Genomic DNA, 16675 nt, shown 5'->3' with positions numbered 1-16675 from the left:
GATAGAATGTGTGCTGTAAATCTGCTCAAATGAGCAGTAAAATGAACAGCCATCAGAAGTGAAATGCACATGCATTAGTCTTCGGCGCTGGGCTGCGGTGAAGAGGCTGAGTTTGATAGGTGACAGAGTAACCAGCGATCACCTGAGACGCAGATGTCAGGTGACTAAAGAGGAGACTGACGTCAAGCAACGAGAACATAAGCTTCACTATTGATATAATACTGCTGCTTGCACAAAACGGTCAAAATACTTTTACATGGGCTTTAATGAATGAAGATGATTTAGCAGTCAGTAGAGGTTAAACACAGGGTGTACATCGCAGTACAACAAAGTTGTCATATTTACATTACCATATGCACATTACATGTATTACGTTCTAAGAAAGGTATAATGAATTACTATTTCTTTCTTTATTTCTTTATCCTTTAACAGGAGTAACGATTCCAAATGAACGACCATTCAGTCTTATTATCAAGATCACCAGTTTTGTAAAACATCTGCAAAACAAGATCAGTAATGCATACCTTCTAAAGACCATATCTAACTAATATTAATTTAGTGGTATACCTTTATTTTGATAGTCCACTTCAGTCATTCTGCTGACTACCAGTAACTAGTTCTCTAATGACTGCTAGTGGACATGAAGATGAACAGTGACTGTCTGCTTAATATCTGCTCACACTTTATTTTGATAGACTTTCTACTAACTTTGCAAGTGCATGTCAACTTATACTACTATCCCTAACCTAACAGTGCACTGATATTCTGATGAGAGTTAGTTGACATTAGGGGTGACCGATTTGAGGAGCCTGATTCGACTGCCACAGTCGAATATTCGCGGGCTGTTATGATTATGCCATTCTGACTATATGTGAGCACTCAAATGTCTGATTTCACATAGAACTTGCGGTATTCTACAAATAAGTTAATATGCAGCCTATTATTATAAAGCCGTGAATAAGAATCTAAAAATAAGAAGCTTCAAATAAATATTTTAAAGTGCGTGAATAAATCCAACCACCCCTATAGATTTATGTTTCACTTTCCATAATCCGTGACCGACAGAGGAGCATCTTCGGCAGGGATGTAAGACTCAAACTGACACAGACAGAGACTGGATTTTTTCAAACAGGTAGGGTACAAGTGATTTCAAAACATTTCAGCCGGTCTATATATATATCACGTTTATATTATTTACCTGATATAAAATGTGTTTGGTTCAGTCAAGCGCTTCATTGTAGTATTACGGTGGTATCTGTTCAGTGCACAGCGCGAGCAGGTCAAACTACAATGCAGAATATTAATAACTATGACTGGACTGTAACATCCATACCATTATAATGAGAAGACCATTATAATAAAACGCTGTGAATTGTTAGAGTTTAGCTGCCGTGTTTCTGCACATTGTTTCGTGAAGAACTCGTCCACAAAGTTTATTCAGAGCCACGCAGACACGTTTATTTGCATTCAGTCTCTTTTTCCAGATAGCCTATAAGTCTTAATAATGTAATGTTGTCTAAATAATGAAGCATATTCTACATTAAATTATGAGTTTAATCCCATTTATTAAAAACGTGCTATAAAATGCTCAATCTACTGGTCATCTTCAGCGCGCGCAGCTCAAAACAGAAATGCAGAACATTAATAACTACTGTGTATAGGCTAACTTTATAATGAGAGCACTATTGTAAAAATTGTGAATTGTCAGGGTTTCGCTGACGTTTAGTGTTAACTATCTTTTAATCAAACATAAAAACATTATTTACCCCATTTGTATCTGCGAGGTATTTGTTACACATTTTACCTGTGTGTTAACATCAGTAATTATGGCTGTCGGATGTCTGACTTGACTCAATGTATTTTGCCCCGCCCCCAAACATATGATTCGACTATCAGTCGAAAATCAGCAAGATTCGAAAAATCCGATTCGACTATGAAAATCCTTAGTCGGGACACCCTTAGTTGACATATAGTTACTTCTGGTTAGTAGAATGTATAAAGTGGACCCTCAAAATAAAGTGTAGCACCTATTTGCGATAAATACATTTATGACTCTATTCCTGAGCAGAATAAAAGCTCCTCATAGATCAACTGTACTGGTCGTTGAAATCGCTCAGTAAAGCGTGTCACGTGTCGCTTCACGAGCTGCTGCCGCTCAGGGGGCCGAAGGGTCTGACCAATAGAAATAGCTTTTGCTCAGCAAGAACAAAAATTAGAGGGCCCATCAGCCGTCATCATTAGAGCCTGAGAGATGGGCTGAGACGGGTAATAGTCCCGACAGAAGGACATATTCCTGGTCCATTCTCACCATGAATCAATCCCTTTATTAGGCGATGACAGGGTGAATCTGGACTCCTCAGACAGGCTGATTTTTCCTGATGTACGGAGGCTGTGATATGGCTTTGGGGCCGGACTGAACCTGCTGACGGACTCCAGCTATCCTCCCTGGACGTTCGGTGACGATTATAGGCCGGTGGAAATGTTGGAATGTGATAATGTTCTGCCGTCTTTATCTCACACATATATGCACTGCAGAAGTCATTTCTCTCCGTGTGTAGATAGAGTCCTCCTGCCGGCATATGCCACGATAAAACATGCATGGGAAATTAAAAATAAACACATAGTTTGATTGCTCTTTGTTTTGCAGCTAAGGGGGAACAATTATATCTTCATAGCGGAATGGAGCGTTCTCAAACAGATCGTCTTCCTCACGCTGCTCGGCAGATGGCAGGAGGATGTACAGCTATCTTACTCACGGAAATGAAAAGAACTCTTTATAAACGTCACACGCAATTAGAGTCAGTGTTGAGACAAAGAGGCCATCAAGCGCACGTCTGACAGTAGGGCTCCAACTTTCTTCTTCTTAAATTATTCTGTTCTTGTAAATGACTCACAGCGAAGGAAGCTGGTCTGATGTGACTGTCTGTGATGTGTCACACTTTATTCTTAGTAAAAAGAACACAGTTTGCATCGCTCTATTGGTACTTTCCTCGTGGTGGCCGTGTACGGTAGCATATTAAATGTTGTTTTGTCTTCTGATCATCAGGTTTATTCACTGGGTCACTGACCGTAACTAATTGACAAAAATGAGCCAAAGGTCTATGCTACTATCACGGACAACATTGTGTCATTCAGAAACATGGTATATTTCAAAGAAGCATCTAATGACCTTACAGCTGTAGTGTGTGACGTTCAGGTGTTTTGTGTTATTTCCCAACACGTTCTCAATCCCAGCTCGTCACATATGAAGAACCCAGTTTTTAACAGTTTCAAAAATCTTTTTTTTTTTTTTCATTGTTCATTCCAGTTAATCGCAATCAAACTGCAGTCGGGTTATTTTGATTAGGAAAAAAAAATTACTAACAAATACAGCTAACTATCAAAAAACACAATAAAAACATGATAACATAATAAAAAGTTTTTGAAAATGTTTCTTGCGAGTAAACTCTTCATATGGACTCAGGACTCTTCGACATCTCTTTTGAAACACACTGGGTTCCCCTTTAGAGTCATTTGTCATTGTGCATTGCTTTCAATGAGAACACTCTGGTTTGGCATCAATACACAGACACAAAGGGCATGGGGAATTTATAGTCAAGAAATTGGGGTATGGTTTCAATTTAAACATCGCTATAATTTTATTTACTTTACACTTTTTAGACATTTCTGAGCACCTAACCCAGCCCCTACACTGAAATCTAACCAATTCTCAACACAAAACAGAATATAACTAGTAGATACAACTACAATTAGAAACAACTACATCACAATTTATTCAATTATATAAATCATTTCTACATTTACAAATGCATGCAAGGAATTGTGTCTGCATCTGAAGTCTCTGGTGTGTTAAAAAGTGATGCCGAGGGTCCTGGTGTGATAAGCTGGAGTGAGAACATGTCCAGAGTCACTGTCAGTCAGTCTCTGCTGTTTGACTTCCCTGCGAGCTGAAGAGTGAAACACCGACTCTGTGACACTTTCACACTCTCTGTGAGATCTGAGATGCTCTTCCAGTACAACAGTGCAATTCACTGCTTCACCACCATAGTGCAATACAGCACAGAAGAAATAAACTAGTCATGACTGCTTCTCAAAACCATAACATATTTGATTGCTTTGACTGTCATTAATGACATGTCATAGCGGAGGTTCTGCTAAGTCAGACTGTCAAAGCCCTTCATTTATGATTTTTTTTTTTTTATGTTTGTTCACTAATAAGGCATACACTTTATTCCTGTATACATGCAGCTTTCTCCACAATGTAATTTTTCTGCAGTTACTGTAACAAACATAGCATTTGAAGAGTACTGCAATATTTTTGTTCCCTGATATTTTGCTTTATCTGATGCTTCATTTATTGAGGATTCCCTGTTATGTCAAGCTCTGAGGTTCAATTATGCATGGAATTTACATGCATGTTCGTCAAAAGAAAAAAAAGAACAGTATGCAGATTGAAATGTATATAAATGTATATTCAAGTGGATTTAAGGATATAAAATACATTGCATGTCATCTTGCTTATTGTGCCCAAGGGCATGATCTAGTTCACTGGAATCGTTTAACCATGTTGGTTTCTTTAAGTGGCCTGATATCTTATCTTCTGACAGGAGCTTGGGGCGGGGCTATCTGACTGACTGACCAATGACAGAGAGAGAAGGAGAGTGTTCAGGAAAAGTGATGAACTGCTAAATAATCTCCCAGCATCTCAGTGATTGACTTAAATCATCGGATCGCTCTTTGTGCTGTACAGCGATCTGATGTGTTTACATCATGGATATTTCTCATTAAGATTCTTACCTTGATCTGTAGAGGAAGACACAAGCGCGTGTGTGTGTGTGTGAGCGAGAGAGAGAGAGGAAGTGGCAGGGAGGAAGGTCTTTGAGGTGTTATTGTGTGTATGTTTGATGAACCTCGAGGAAACATTGAGTGTGCTGTCAGAAATCATCCATCACAAACACACTCCCTCCATAAACATATCCAAACAATACAAAATGAGACATTTCCATCAGGTGTGAATACAGATGAGTGTTCTTTGCTCAGCGGGAGCTGAAGATGTTTAATCAGTCAGTTATGGGTTATGATTATGATCAGGTTTCTGCCGACTGACCCAAGGACTCTGAAACTCATAACTATTTTATACTTTGGTGGCATATTTGTACATTCTTCTTTGTACATTTCTTTTCTCAACTTTTTTAGTTCCGCTTACAGAGATGGATCTGCATGCTATTTCTTTTTTTTTATGTATAAATGTAAATGTTTACCTTTTGTTTTACATTGCTTTAGCTATGCCAAACTCAATGTCCTGTCTCATTTCTAAAAGAGTGATGGGGAGGATCACACCATGTTCTGTTCCTGATGTGTTGGGTGATTCGGACCAGGCTTGAATCGGCACAAACCAGCACAGGGCAATATCGAAAGGAAGCAGCAAGGAAAGTTCATTTTATCTGCATTCTCCATCAGTGGATGGTCAAACTGGGGTTGATTCCCAGAGAACCTGATAAAATGTATAGACTTTTGAGTATAGCCTTAAATGTAAGTTACTTTGGATAAAAGCGTCTGTCAGATATGTAGATATAATAACCTAAGGAATATGTGTTTCACACAAGTAAAATGTAGGGTAATGGCACAACACATGTTCAATAAAACAACCCATTGCTATGATTTTGCCCCGTCCAGCCAGCAGAACACTCAGAGATCAGCCGAGCCCAACATTAACCACTTCCTGGTGCTCTCATTACATTCAAAGACATGGAGCAGATGGATGTTCTGATGGAGGTTACTAACACTATCACACTGCTTTTACTTCAGATGTCATCAATCCATGAGAGCTTTGAAAGAGAAGCGTCGAGCAAATGGAAAGGGAATGTGAAGTGCTTGAAGGAGGTGAGAAAAAAACTTGCCGAAATATGGGATGGGGGGGGGGGTGAAGGAGCGAGCAGCAAGCGAGAGAAACCAAGACGAAAAAGCTAGCTTTGGAGAGAACAAAGTTTCCTTCAACAGAGCAGAAAAAGCCACCTGAATTTATTATTTCATCTTGGCATTTGACAGTTACTGCAGTGCCATCTTCTTATTCTGAGCGTGTCGTATTTTATTCATAAATCCAGAGGTGGAAGGGATGATGGTCGAGTGGAAGAGAGAGAGTTGGACCGGAGAAGAGCGCAGAAGTTCTTTGTTTTGGCTGGGTCTGCAGGGCCGTGCGTGGCCTGTGAGCGGTGGCGCTCCTGACATGGCTAATGATGTACGGTAATACGCTCTACGCCGGATGACTGCTGACACGAGGGAGGCCGCCATCAGCTTCCCGAGGAGAGTGTCTGGAATTCTGGGACACTGAAGAAAGCGATTCATTAAATGTAAGACAGGTATGACACCCCACTTCAAGGCGGCGGCAGCAGCTCTATGTTTGGAGGGGAGGGTTTCTGTGGCCATAGCGGGGAGGAGATGGCAAGTACAAAGGAATGCCTGGCTGTTTTTGGAGATGACATAAAACTAGGAGGCAGGGAAATGGAGGCAGGAGACTGGAAAATAATGGCTAATGGAAGAATTTAGCCTGAGGCGCTATGCCTGCTTTGCCTACTTCTGTATAACTAGTATATTTATAATTCAAATACATACCTTTAATAATTAACCACCACTGACTATTAAAGGAGAATACAAGATTCAACGAAGAGACGCGGCTGCATCAAGGAACAAAAGGATGACTCCGTCAGTTCTGCTGGACTGTTGACAGCTTCTCCGTTAACCCTCATCTGAACACGGCTTGACAGATTGGTGCCAGTTCCAGTGAATTACGCTTATTGCATGTGGTCCAATCGAGCCGTGTGTGCAGTCGGTAGCTTGGTTATTTAGGCCTGAGGTTTATTTCAGAGATAAAAATCACTTACAGACAGTTCTCTGCAAATGATTCCAATACCTAGATGACAGACTCTGATTAAGAAGTTTCACAAACACTCGTGATGTGTGAAGGCCACTAGTCTTCAAAAAAGGTCATCTGACCTCATGCTAATTTAGTATTTAATATATTGGTGGCTTGGCACCTGAAATGATATGAGCTCTCACAGTTATTTCAATATATTTAAGAATATGTCTATCAAAAGAAACTACACACCAAAAGATCATAAGCAATCAATTAACCACAAGCAGTTTATTAAAAGGCTTCTCAAGTTACACTGTGAATATACAGTAGGCCAGTTCTTTCAGTTTTGATATAAGAATACAGTAAAATATAATGCTTGTAATAAAATGTTAAAATGGAATAAAAGTAAACTTTGCAGGAGATCTGAGCGATATTCAAGAGCCACATTTAGAAAATGACTGATATTATAAATCTGGCAGCAGAGTTGAGCTCATAATAAAACACATTCTCCTCTTTGAATTGAATTCAGCGCTGTATGCTTATGTTACAGTGCGCTCGTGTTAGTGTTGTAGAAAAGTCTGCGCTGTTATTGTACTCGCATCAGGAGATTTTTATTCACCTTTAAATGACCCATAAAGATATGAAACTAATGAAGGAATGTGGTATAAAAAAAGAAACATCATCAGTGGTTTTATTTATTTATTTGCAGCATCTCTTCAAGAATTCTTATCATAAATCACACAAAACCAATTCATTATAATCTTCTCATAGAAAGTGACACATGAGGTGTCTTCAGATTTTATCAGAGAAAATGAGCGTGATGCACAGAAATGCATGCAGTTAGTACTCACTAGATATCATCAATGGTGTTTCTAACTATCATCTGTATTTTCCACAGCAGTTCTACAAACAGAGAGCAACACAAATGGAAAACATTTGCATATATGTGATAATAAGCTTGATCATTTGGAGGTGCCACATGTCAGGATATTTCCTCTTTGATGTTGCTCATACATATTAAAAGTCCTCTGAGACATCAGGAGCACTTGTGAATTGTGTCTGTTTAGTGCCTTGGTGTGTGTGTGTGTGTGTGTGTGTGTGTGCTGTTAAGTTGCTAATAGACATTTAGTTTACTCGCACAATTATAATACAGTAATTCACAATTAATTAATAGTAGTATGGGGATTAGGAAGCCTTGTGTTGAGCTCGGATATTTTATTAGAGTCGTGCAGAGTTTTCAGAGGTGCGGTCATGCAGTAAACAGAGTGTCTTAATGTTTACATGTTTTTGGAATGACTGAATATTAAATCTTTATTTCCGCTTCATATTAGCAATGCACTTAGAATGTTATTGTGAGACCATAATTCCACCATACATAAACACTGGAAAGAATTGTTTCTAAACCTCATGCTTCACATTAGAGAGTTTACAAACACAATAAACACAGTTCTCCACCCGTGCGTCCCATTAGTTGTGTGTTTCTCTAGCTGTTACCTGTTTGATAAAGAATGGAGTGGTGAATCAAGCACAGGAATGAAGGGCTTTCTAGTGCCCTGCACTCATATCCCATCAGCTCCTGACAGTCTGTCAAGTGTTGAGCCACAGGCCAGAACACAACAAAGACCAGAACAGCCAGAACTCAGCCCAACTCACCTCTCCGGGAAACTTTGACAAGTTTTGACGTCTGACTCTTATCTGTGCAGATTCATATATATAGGCCTGTACACACATATATATATATACATAGGCCTGTGTGTGTGTGTGTGTGTGTGTGCATGATTTGAAATAACCAGTATCTTTTATTTCATCATTCCCCAATCACCTTTTCTTTTGGATAATTCTCTCTCTTCTTTCCATTCTTAAACATGAACACAAAGACATTTTATTTCTTTGCAGCTCTCAATAATTCATGTGCTTCTCTTTGGCTGTGTGAATATTTACATGTAAAGTATCCCTCGGAGCTGGAGGAGGGAGCATGTTTATAATGTTAAACACTCAGATGTCCCTCCGGACTGGGTTAAGATCCTAGCAGTTCTGCACAGCATTGTTGTCTCATCATCTAATTCGGACTAAATAATCTACAGTTCCTTGAGATGCAGCAGAGTGACATTATTCTATTATGCATTTGAGGAAAATGTATGCAATAACATTCACAAGCATTTTGTTTTTGGTGGAATGCCACATCATAACCCGATCTGGTGAATGTGCGTTTGGCCCGATTTTCTGTTTTTATTTGGCGTACTATTTTAGCAAAAAAATGACTTTGGCGTGCATTTGATATGAATTTGGTATATTTAGGGGTTTAGCCAATGCCTATTATATGCACAAAGTGCGTGTCATATGCGCACAAAAACCTGCGTATTATATGCACGTCAAACACATGAGTATCATAGATGCACGTTAAAGACAGTTTCAGAGTATAAATAGCATGTAAAATAATAATAATAATAATATTAATAATAATCATCATCATCCAGCAGCTGTAGCTGTAATGTGAACGTAAAAACGTCATTATGCGTACGTTTAGGCTATATGATTTGATACCATCTTAATAAATCTACACTGAAAATTGTAATTAACTTTAATTAAATACACAAATTTTTACCAACAAAAATATTTATGTGTTGTTCAGTAATGCAAAAATAGCATTTTAGGGTAGCAAATGCATGGTTACCTTTTCAGTGCAAGCAGTATTATAATTAATGTTCCTCTAAAACTGGCATTTTTGAGCCGATTCAATAGGAGTAGTTGTGTTTGTGTGGGACTGAGTGCCGTCACGTCGTCGCGCGGTGCCTGTGGCGGGCGTCTCGCGCGCGGCTCCTCTTTGATACGTCACTCTGTATTTGAATAAGGGCCCCTGTGTTTGACAGTGTGCGGTAATTACCTGGCTCCCCTGCTTGATCACCTAAACTCTTCCAGAACCAAGGGAGATACAGTCAAACGGGAAGATGACAGAAAAACAAAACAACCACAAAGAAGGCAACGGCGTTTATTTGAACACATCGCTAACAGCTATGTGGATTTTACACCTTTAATTTGAACAGTGGAGATGGAAATCAATTCTTCTTAGAATGTGGAGTATTTGTTTAAATCTCGGTAAATCAGGAGTCCTGGCTGAACCTGTGGAGAGGGGCTATAGTTCCCTGCATGAACACGGTATATCTGGAAAACTCGCACAGTAACGAATTACCAAGAAGCCGTTAGCGATATTATTGTGTCCTCTAGTTTAGAAAGCAAATGATTAGTCAGTGACGTAAGTGGGCGTGGCTTGTGTTTCATTACAGTTTTGACACGCAGTCATTAAAAAACTCTAATCTATGTGCAAGACTTTAACCCCTTGAGCCGCTAACCACATCTCTTCAAAAAATCTCTCTAAAATGAAAATAACTCTTGGCTGATCCATACCTTAAATGTAGGCCTTTTTACATGAATAGACATTATACAATTCTCGCCGTATATTAGCCTGTATAATAATAATAATAATAATAATAATAATAATAATAATAAGCAATGCCCAGAAAATAATATAAAGGAAAGAAAATCTAATCTAATCAGAGAAGATTCTTATGATATGTGTCATAATGGGTTTCTTCTGGTTGCGGGATATGAGTGGAGTGAATGAAAAGTATATGTAGTGTATAGCATCAATTTAATGTAACGCGCTCGAGACGAGCCACACAAATAACACGTTAGCCATCAATAATCGAGCATCTCTTTCTTTTAATATTCTTCTCGTGGACACTGAAAGCTTCTGACATATATAGGCCTATTTCAAGATACATGTCAAATGAGATATTTAACAAAGAGTTGATCGGGCGCTGCAGTGAGATTTATTTATGTATTATTTCGGTTACACTTTATTTGAATGTGTTCTTGTTACTGTGTTTCAGTAGTGAGTAATATTAATGGACCGCGTGTTCTTACTGTGTGGTTGGGGTTAGGGATAGGGCTTGGCTAAGGGTTACTTGCGTGTTTATTCATAATTTATTGTTATTTTAATAGTATCATGTAACGTGCAACAAGGACATCTTAAAATAAAGTGTTACTTTTTTAATGCTTGTTAATTTATTAGTGATATTGTATTTGACCAATATATGTTGCTCTTTTATTTAGTATTGTAATGATTATATAACGTTTCCCTCCCTTTTTTAAATCATCAGATGTTTGCACTTCCAAATCTGGCGAAAAAGGATTATTACTAGCAATAATAACAACGCGTAAATGATTTGTACTCATTTTAAAGTTGTCTGATACATTTTGTTCACCTATCAGTGATGAAAATATATATGTATATTTTACATTTAATATTTATGGATTTATCCCGAGGGAAAACTTGACGAGTGAAAGAAAAAAATAATAATAAATAATAAAATGAATGAAAATGTAATTTATCTAATTGTAGTAGATAGTGTGAAGCACCCAACAACAACAGAATACACTTTAAATATAACTAACGATAACAAAAAACGAATAAAACATGCACACAAAAATGGCTATGCGCAAACTCTTGGTACTCTGTTTATTTCGCTCTTCGCAATTGGCCCATGGCATATAGCTAATTTATTCAAAACAAATGTCGTTGATATCTGTATTCTCTCTCACGATATCAGTGTTTCTTTATTTTAATTTAGCTGGAGTTTCCAGTGGATTCACCGCGGCGCGTGATTGATCCGGCAGGTGTCGCTAAAGAGCTGCACACACACACACACACACACACACACACACACACACACACTCTCTGAGCGTATCACAGTGCAGTGAGAATGATGCCACTGAAGGAAAATGCGCCTTTCACACCTCAAGAATTTAGAGTTCCTCACGAAACTTCTACAAACATTGGAGTAGCACATCTTTCCTCCAGGGACAGGGATGTCGTGTTCCCTGAGGTTACACAGAGTTCACATCGAGCTAAAGCTGCAAACACAGAAATTATTATCCGAACATAAATACTGACCACCAGACCTCCACACATATCAGAACTTAAATAATGGAACATTTTAAAATAGAGACAATTAATCTAGAAATCATAATTCACCTTTTTACATTTAACTATTATTATTAGTATTATTATTATTATTGTTTTGAGGTGATCAGATAAAGCGAGTTTTCGTCGGGCGCGTGAATAGATGACCTGTTGTTCTGTAAATCTGTTTCTACCTAAAACAAGAATTACAATTTCAGAAGATAACAATTAGAATCAAATAGGATCAAATAGTTACACGTTTACAGTGCCCTGAGGCCTTTAGTTAACACAATTAAGATTTAGAAAGCTAAATGTTTTCGTTGCCAATATAAAACTGATTACATAAAAGTTATTTCACAAAACTATAGATATGACTCTGACTGATGGTTTACATTTTGATTATATTTTATGTTTATATTATATATAATTATTATTACTTCACAGAAATCTTGAAAAGAGATGAGTTTAAATTTGTGAGAGGTTATGTAAAAGTGTTCTCGTTGAAACGGATTGTCAGCCGCAGCCGGACAGAGACATCGAGAGCTTTAACCCTAAAATGACCTCAGTTTGACACCAGCAGATGAGATGTTTCCTCCGGTTAATGCCACGGATCCCCGTCCACCGCACACATTTCAGCTGCTGCTTCTTTACAATATTCGCACGAGTTTATTCGCTTGGTAGCTTTTATTTTTATTATTATTATTATTATTATTATTGCGTTAGCTAGCGCAGGGTCGGGGGTTCGAATCCCAGAGAACACATGTTAGGAAGAAATGTTAGCCTGAATGCAATGTAAGTCGCTTTGGATAAAAGCGTCTGCTAAATGCGTAAATTTATTATTATTATTTATAACGACATATTCTATTTTTACAAAGAGGAAGCGGTTATGTGGTTTCAAGCATTTTTTGAAAGCGAAAGCGTGTTCTTCTGTGTCGGTCAAGTTTGTTTCAGAGACCAGCAGCAGAACTCGGATGCAGTGGATTAACACACTGAGAAGTAAACCAACTATAACGCGTCATAAAACATTTTATTTAATCGACCAAAAACTAACAGAGCTATTATTTTTCTTGAGGTATTAATTTCTTGTAGCCTATGACTTTAGTAGATTCTTACACGCACTATCTGTGCAGTTGTAGTTGCTCCAGATGAAATCATATGTTGTGTGTTATGATGCTGTGATGATGAGATGGACTTACCGTGTCTCTACAGAAAGCTCCTCATCCTCTTCCTCGCGATGAAGCAGTGGTCAGACAGCGCGCGCTCTGTGTCCACTCAGTCCCTCTCGCACAGTGAACCCTGCACTTCTACTCTCTGCTCGTGCTCTTCCCTCCCCTCTGTCATAAACACAGCACTTTATGAAATCCCTTTTAATTGCTTGCTTCGTTCGAGCTCGAGCCCGTGGTTCGGCGTCTGTGGAGCACTTTATTGAGCTTGTTTGTCGAGACCCCGCACGAGTTCAGCTCCACTAAGCCCTGAATTGTTAATTTCGACATCAAAACAAGTCAGGGTGCTCTAAATGTAGACGTTTATGTAAAAAGCGATCGATAGGACGGTGATGTCACACGTGCCGCGATGAGGAGCAGTATTTTAAGGGTCTGTTTGTGGTATTAGGGGCCATCTGTAGCACAATCAATAGCATTGCTCCTCCTCTGAAACTTCAGGCCTTCCTAATGATTGATGATCTCGAGGCTCTTTGATAATTGAGCGCGCTATGCACGGCTCACATTTCAATCTTCAAATGCTACTGGACTAAAGACCGTTTCCAAACATAAACCTCGCTTTTTGTCTTGTCGCGTGTGGAAAAGTTCACTTTATTCTAAGGGGCCTCGACGGAGTATGCATTTTTTAAACCTTGTTGCACAAGAAAAATAAAAGAAAAAAGGGACGTGACACTCGATAGCGGTTGTATCAGTGCTGCATTAAGCAAAGTCGGGCTGGAATTACTTTTCTTCGCCCAATAAAGATACTAAAAGCGCAGTTTTTAGCGACGCTTCTTAGTTCTCAGCGCATGTGAGTGGGATCCGCGGTGCGCGGAGTTGCGTGGCTCCCCCCTCGCGCACTGGACGCTCGCCTCGCGCAGGACTGGCTGTGCTCAGCGCCACTTCCGGCTTCCGTCATTTCATTCTCCCGCCGACGCGCGCAGCTCAACTCTCTGCGTTCTATAAGCGAGCGAGCGGCCGACCTGCCAACACTCACTGACACTCACTCACTCACTCACTCATCTCAGACCGCGCCGGAGACCCACGCGCTTTCCACAGACTCTCCGAGTGTCCTTTTTCTTTCCTTTTTTTTTTTTTTCTTTTTTTTTTTTTAATGTAGGAATAAAACAAGAAAGCGGACCGGAGGCATACAGGAGAGAGGGACTTGTGGGATGAAAACGGGGCTAAAAAGATTCATCCTCTCTTGAACATCATCACCAACCATCATTCATTCATTACCTTGACAACCTTTGGCTTTGATTGACAGCTGGAGTGGCAGAAAGCCATGAGACGCGACAGTTTAGTTGCACGCAGGTTGTTGATGGGCCGGCTGTAACCTTCAGTTTGGTGCTCGACTTTTTTCTCTTTCTTTTCTGGGGGGGCAAAGAGGAAAAGAAGAATAATTGGAAAACTCTTCCTGATGCCTGCGCTCGTTCTCAGCCGTAGTACTGGAGAATAGGAGGAATTCGCCAAGTTTGCTCGAAAAGGGGATCTTTCGCAGCGCGTGAGTTTGTGAGCGGACTGGGAAATTCAATCTACGACACAGAGCCAGAGGTTTATTGGAGCGCAGGCTGATGGCGCAAAGGGTAGGTTTAAAATCTCCAGCACTCACCTCCACTGATACACTATCTATCACAGGCCTCTCCTTCAGTCTGACGCACTTGGCTGGGAATACTCGCCGCGCGCGCGACGCTTTGCTCGCTTCGGGAAGCGCAACTTGACCATGTTTTTGGTAATTACGCACAAATATACAACAAACTTTAGATCCGCGACACACTTTTTCTTCTCTTTGCCCTTTCGCTAAAGCCGACTTTTCTCTGCAGGCTTGCCTTTTGTTTTTGTGCTCTTTGTGCTGACTCTCTGCTTCTCTTGCAGTACGATGAGTTGGCTCATTACGGCGGCATGGACGGGGTCGGTATGTACGGGGATCCTCACGCGCCTCGGCCGCTGCCGCAGGTCCATCATCTGAACCACGGACCACCGCTCCACGCCAGCCAGCACTACGGCACACATGCCCCCCATCCCAATGTCATGCCCACCAGCATGGGCTCGGCTGTCAACGACGTGTTAAAGAGGGATAAAGATCAAATTTACGGGTGAGTTCCAAACTCATACCGGCCCCGAGGACTCCTTTAGTCAGGCTTCTCTTTCCCGTTAGCCTAATAGTTTTTTTTTTTTCTTTTTTCTTTCCCTGGAACTTTAAGTAGGTTTTTTTTTTTTTTTTTTTTTTTTTTTTTTGGGATATTGGATATGCATTAATTTGTGTGCAATTATTATTATTATTATTATTATTATTATTATTATTATTATTATTATAACTTATTTTATTTGCTTGACTAATTGGCGTGCAAACTTCAATCTCACCCCTAAATAATTTCACGATAAACGGGAGATTGCTGCTTTAATTCCATTTGAGTTCCAAATCACTGCAGGCCAAAACAAAGTTAGGAATCCGGATTCTCGTCGAGTGTAAAATGCATATGATTTCTAAGTCGTGGGCTCTGTGGAATTTCTGCTCTGTTTCGGGGCTCGTTTTCTTCTCCAGTTGATCTGAAGGTTATCGTGTTGTTGTTGTCCCTGCAGTCATCCTCTGTTTCCTCTGCTGGCTCTGGTCTTTGAGAAGTGTGAGCTGGCCACATGCACTCCTCGCGAGCCCGGGGTCGCTGGAGGAGATGTGTGCTCCTCAGACTCCTTCAACGAGGACATCGCTGTCTTCGCCAAACAGGTCACTCACGAGCCTCTCATCTGACACCTCGAGCTTTCCAGACGCGTTTAAAGCATTAAAACAAAGCCAAAAATAGCCGATCCTTTTTCATTTAAGACCGCTAATTATATTCCCACGAATGCACTTGGATGTTTTAAGTAGCTGCATGAAGTCACTGTTTTCTACTTTAACCAGATTAGCGACGATTGCAATTTCAATGCTTTTTTTATTTATTTATTTTTATTGAATTAGCGACTGCACATATCTTCATCGATTATTAACTCTCATTCTGATTTGTTTTAGGTCCGCGCAGAAAAACCTTTATTTTCTTCGAATCCAGAATTGGATAATTTGGTAAGATTTTTACTTCTCTGAAATGTTCTATCTTTAAAAGATGTTCTATCTTTTCGAGCCTTTTATTTTTTTGCATAGGATCTGGAGATAGTGAAAGTATAAATACTAGCGGTTCTGATGGGTGACAGGGCTGTGCCTTCAAGTTCAACCCCCTTAAACACTTCAAGCAGGCCAATCACTTCACCTGCAATTTTTACATATAAAAAAAATCTTCGTTTTTTATTTTTCAAACACATTACTGAATTATTTCTTATTTTATAATTTAAAAAATTCCCCACTGGAATAGGAGGTTTTTATTCAATGCAAAATATAATGCAACGAATATTCACATTAAATTGCAAAGAAGGCACAGCTAACGACGTCCGTTTCTCTTTACAGATGATACAAGCCATACAAGTATTACGGTTTCATCTTTTGGAGCTAGAAAAGGTAATCTTTCACTGATTTGTTTCGATTTAATTTTAGAAATAATTTGGATTGATTTACTTTTCGTCACCAGTTTTGGAATTTATTCTTATTTTTGGTTACATTTTTAATGAATAATTCAGATTTTGCATTACTCGGTGTAATAATAATAATAATTATATATATATATATATATA

General features: G+C 39.4%; 1 protein-coding gene and 1 long non-coding RNA gene across 5 annotated transcripts in view; one reads left to right on the top strand and one right to left on the bottom strand.

The window, feature by feature from the left end:
* Window positions 1-11432: 11432 nt before the first annotated feature.
* LOC132113101 (uncharacterized) lies at window positions 11433-13180 on the bottom strand. The gene is made up of 2 exons (XR_009425080.1): window positions 13013-13180; window positions 11433-11767 (listed from the first exon to the last, which is right to left on the bottom strand). It is a non-coding gene; the product is annotated as an uncharacterized LOC132113101 (long non-coding RNA).
* A 638-nt stretch (window positions 13181-13818) lies between these two features.
* The window catches only part of LOC132113099 (homeobox protein Meis2), a 73608-nt gene continuing 70751 nt past the window's right edge, over window positions 13819-16675 (top strand). Inside the window, exons 1-5 of one of the 4 annotated variants that reach the window (XM_059520924.1) lie at window positions 13819-14601; window positions 14891-15111; window positions 15599-15740; window positions 16023-16073; window positions 16452-16502. In XM_059520924.1, the coding sequence (XP_059376907.1) occupies window positions 14590-14601; window positions 14891-15111; window positions 15599-15740; window positions 16023-16073; window positions 16452-16502 (477 nt within the window). In that variant the 5' untranslated portion in view covers window positions 13819-14589. The remainder of the gene's footprint in view (window positions 14602-14890; window positions 15112-15598; window positions 15741-16022; window positions 16074-16451; window positions 16503-16675) is intronic. The other 3 variants (XM_059520926.1, XM_059520925.1, XM_059520927.1) reach the window with 3 other exon arrangements.

Source organism: Carassius carassius, chromosome 32 (genome assembly GCF_963082965.1).
Source record: "Carassius carassius chromosome 32, fCarCar2.1, whole genome shotgun sequence".
Lineage (NCBI taxonomy): Eukaryota > Metazoa > Chordata > Actinopteri > Cypriniformes > Cyprinidae > Carassius > Carassius carassius.
This window is presented reverse-complemented; position numbering and strand designations above follow the sequence as displayed.